The 2,221-nt window shown below is 61.4% G+C and overlaps 1 protein-coding gene across 1 annotated transcript; it reads right to left on the bottom strand.

Moving 5' to 3' along the window:
* Positions 1–354: 354 nt before the first annotated feature.
* Positions 355–2,220, bottom strand: LOC119321516 (formin-like protein 5; the record flags this gene model as incomplete). Its single annotated transcript, XM_037595163.1, has 1 exon — positions 355–2,220. A coding segment is annotated over one exon (1,524 nt), but the record flags the coding sequence as incomplete, so codon positions are not given.
* Position 2,221: the final 1 nt, after the last annotated feature.

The raw sequence follows: 2,221 nt of genomic DNA, 5'->3' as shown, positions 1-2,221 counted from the left end.
AGAACACAGGAAGCCACTGTGCTTCATCAGACGAGAGCTTCCATTCTGCAGAGCTACTAGTTGGTATGCACATTAACAAATACAGTACCAGCTTCATTGAGATATTTGCATCCTCAATTCATATCTTGCTTCGAAAGAACACAAAAGATCACATGGCCAATTTAGCCACATTGCACTGCTGACATTGACATTAGCAATAACATAACAAATAATAGGAGCTTCACTGGGATATTTGCATCCTCATTCATATCTTTGCTTCGAAAGAACACAAAAGATCACATGGCCAATTTAGCCACATTGACAATGGGCAACAACATAATCAACTCAACATGATTAAACAAAACAAAGCAGCAGTGACAAAACTCAAGAGGCAATGCAGTTAATTAAACAACTCTCCAACATGCTAATATAATATCCATTATGTCCACAAAGGATTGTATGTACATCTAATTAAGCACACCAAGCAGCAGCACTCACTCCTAGTTGCATATCACAGAACCAACGAACCCCAAATCCAAAAACTTCTTCTAAACAAAAGGGGAAAATTATAGGTGAATTACTAGACACAATAACGAATTCCAACTTCGACACATATTTAACCCATATTGACTTGGACGATCCAACGAACGAACGAACGAAAATTGGCTGGCAGACTCTGTTAACCCATACTGAATTTAGGATTGAGCTGGCGGTCGATCACGAGACGGTCGGCTTCACCGCCACCGGCTTCGACGGCTCCGTGCCGAGCACTGCCGAGGAAGCCGACATGCCGCCGCCGTTGACGGCCGAAGGGTACTGTGGGAGCAGGCCGGTGTAGTAGACGGCGCGGCCGTTGCTGTCGTACGCCACCTGCGGGTAGCCCTGAGCGCTCGACACGGCAGGGGCGGGGGCGGTGCCGTTCCCGTTGGCATTGCCGTTGTTGTGCGGGACGGCGTAGTAGGAGGTGCCGCCGGGGTTGGCGCTGGTGTAGTACCCGTGGGGCGGCGCCGGGATGAAGAAGAAAGGGCCAGGGTCAGCGCCAGAGCCAGGGGCAACAGATCCATACCTGCCCGGCACCGGCAGGAAGGCCGCCGCGGGGGGAGCCGATGATGGAGGTGGGACTGGGGGCTTCTCCGGGAACTTGGTGACATAGTACTCTGCCGCGGCGGTCGGGGTGGGGGTGGCTGGAGGGTAGGCGCGGGTGAGGGAGTCGTCGCTGCCGTTCCTCGACAAGGGCGCTGGGACAGGGGCGGCCGGGGCGACGACCGGAGCAGGAGCAGGGGCGGCCTGGGGAGCCGGAGCAGGAGCAGGAGCTGGTGGTAGCTGCTGCTGCTGCTGGGTGGCGTTGTCGGCGAGCTGGAGCTTGTCGAGGTCCGGGATCTGGCGAGGGAACTCGGCGGGCGAGACGGCGGGAGACACCATGGCGTTGTTGTTGTTGTCGGCGGCGGGGTTGGGGTTGGGGTGCCGGTCCTCGTTCTTGGGCGGGATCTCGACGGGGACGTTGTCTCTCATCTTGGGCGGATCGCCGGCCGGGTCCTTGACCTTGACCGCGGGCGGCGGCATGAAGCCGTAGTCGAAGCCGAAGAGGTAGTCGGGGCCCGTCTTGGACGCCGCCACCACCGACTGCGGCACGGCCATGGGCGCCGCGGGAGGGGGCGACTGGACGGGCGCCGTCTCCTGCTTCATCGCCATCTGCGGCTGCTGCTGCATCTGCTGGCTCTGCATCTGCGCCGGCGGGGGCGGCAGGGCCCGCGGCAGCGGAGGCGGGCTGGCGGACTTGAGGTCGAGGTACCAGTCGCGCTGCAGGTCCTGCTGCGGCGGCTGCTTGGGCGGGGATGCCGGGCGCGGGGGCGGGGCGACGGGGAAGAGGAAGACGCGGAGCCGGGGCGTGGAGCCGCCCCTGGACGAGCCGCCAGATCCCGGCGCGGCGCGGAAGAGGTGGAGGCGGTCGTACTCGATGAGGAGGTGGTCGAGGTCCTCGTCGTTGGTGACGGAGACGAGCGCGTCGAGGTCCTCGCCGGGGAGCTGGTACTTGACGCAGAGGTCGGCGCGGGCGGCGGCGAGGCCGGCGAGGCGGGCGTAGAAGTCGGGGAAGCGGAGCGGGCGGTCGACGGAGAGGATCTTGGTGTCGCCGTTGACGTAGGAGAGCTGGTTGTCGTGCGGGCGCGGCTGGATGCGGCCCCCGTAGCTCACCATCAGCCGCACCTTGGCGGGCACCGCGGGGACCGGGGGAGGCGGCGCC

The sequence above is a fragment of the Triticum dicoccoides genome, chromosome 6B (genome assembly GCF_002162155.2).
Source record: "Triticum dicoccoides isolate Atlit2015 ecotype Zavitan chromosome 6B, WEW_v2.0, whole genome shotgun sequence".
In the NCBI taxonomy this organism is placed as follows: Eukaryota; Viridiplantae; Streptophyta; class Magnoliopsida; order Poales; family Poaceae; genus Triticum; species Triticum dicoccoides.
This window is presented reverse-complemented; position numbering and strand designations above follow the sequence as displayed.